The sequence below is a fragment of the Triticum urartu genome, chromosome 3A, assembly GCF_056163025.1.
Source record: "Triticum urartu cultivar PI428250 chromosome 3A, HENAU_Tu73, whole genome shotgun sequence".
Lineage (NCBI taxonomy): Eukaryota > Viridiplantae > Streptophyta > Magnoliopsida > Poales > Poaceae > Triticum > Triticum urartu.
This window is the reverse complement of record NC_141875.1, coordinates 13,759,179-13,760,241: the sequence shown is the minus strand read 5'-3', so window position 1 is coordinate 13,760,241 and position 1,063 is coordinate 13,759,179. Positions and strand designations below refer to the sequence as shown.

The window sequence follows — 1,063 nt, the reverse complement described above, 5'->3', positions numbered from 1 at the left end:
ATGGCTGGATTGATGAAGGAGACTAGCAGCGGAGACGTCAGGTATGATCCTCAGCTTTTTACATGGGTTGACATGAATATATTTTTCCGAGGAGCATGCATGAATTTCACGAATAAATCTTGGTAGTCCCGTCCTTCGCTATATTTTGAGCATCAAGGCTAATTAAGAGTCTCGTTTTATATTGTGCAGCAAAAGTCATGGAAAGAAAAAATTCAAGATGCCAAAAAAAAGTTTTAGACTTTGCCGAAGGGAGGAGAACGGTACCTTCCCAATGGTCAACCGGCACCTTATTCTCAGGACCACATCGTTGTACCGTGAATCGTACAAACGCATCTTTTTTAGATCAGCGCTCAAGGTCTACGATGAACTCGTGAGAGATGGCATGCTTACATGGGAAGTTTACGAAGAGCATCGCCTCGCCATCGAAAGCTCAATGCAATCTATCAGGCATAGCATTCAAAGATACAAAGAGCGCCGCTTGCAGGCTGGGCTATTCTACTTTGCGCATGATTTAGGCGGAACCAGGCTGACTACCCATACGCACTTGTACAAAATGCCTCTCAGGGAAGCGTTAAGGAAACATCGACAAGAAAATAAAAGGAGGAAACAGCTACTGGATTCTTTCAACAATTCAAAGAAATCAAGCATCTTTGACACCATCATGCAGAGACCATCTGTGAAAAGGCTAGTCATGTATACAGTGTCTTCCCTTGTATTGGGTTGCCTCATAAATTTTCTATGAAAGGTCATGAACAGTGTGGAGTATGGTTGTGTTCTAGGCTTATTGCTGAGATAGAAAAAGAAAAAGAAATTGTGTCATCCTCCCTTCTTGAGAGTCTCCTCTAGGACCTAGCAGAACACATCTTTCTTCAATGTACGGCATGTGTTATAGTTCATGGAAGAAAATCTTTCTTCAATGTAAGGCATGTGTTATAGTTCATGTAAGAAAATGTGTCGTGTAACACATTATTGTCCGCCCTCCTTCTGTGTTAGGTGGATTCGGAAAACAATATGGCCGCGGGAAATTTTAGTCGAACACACTAAAATCGACTGGATTTGCTGT

The 1,063-nt window shown here is 42.1% G+C and overlaps 1 protein-coding gene across 1 annotated transcript; it reads left to right on the top strand.

Moving 5' to 3' along the window:
• Window positions 1–840, top strand: LOC147977810 (uncharacterized). The gene is made up of 2 exons (XM_087516459.1): window positions 1–41; window positions 190–840. Exons 1-2 carry the CDS (start codon window positions 1–3, stop codon window positions 740–742), a joined length of 594 nt encoding a protein of 197 aa, XP_087372585.1. The 3' UTR covers window positions 743–840.
• The last annotated feature ends 223 nt before the right edge of the window (window positions 841–1,063 follow it).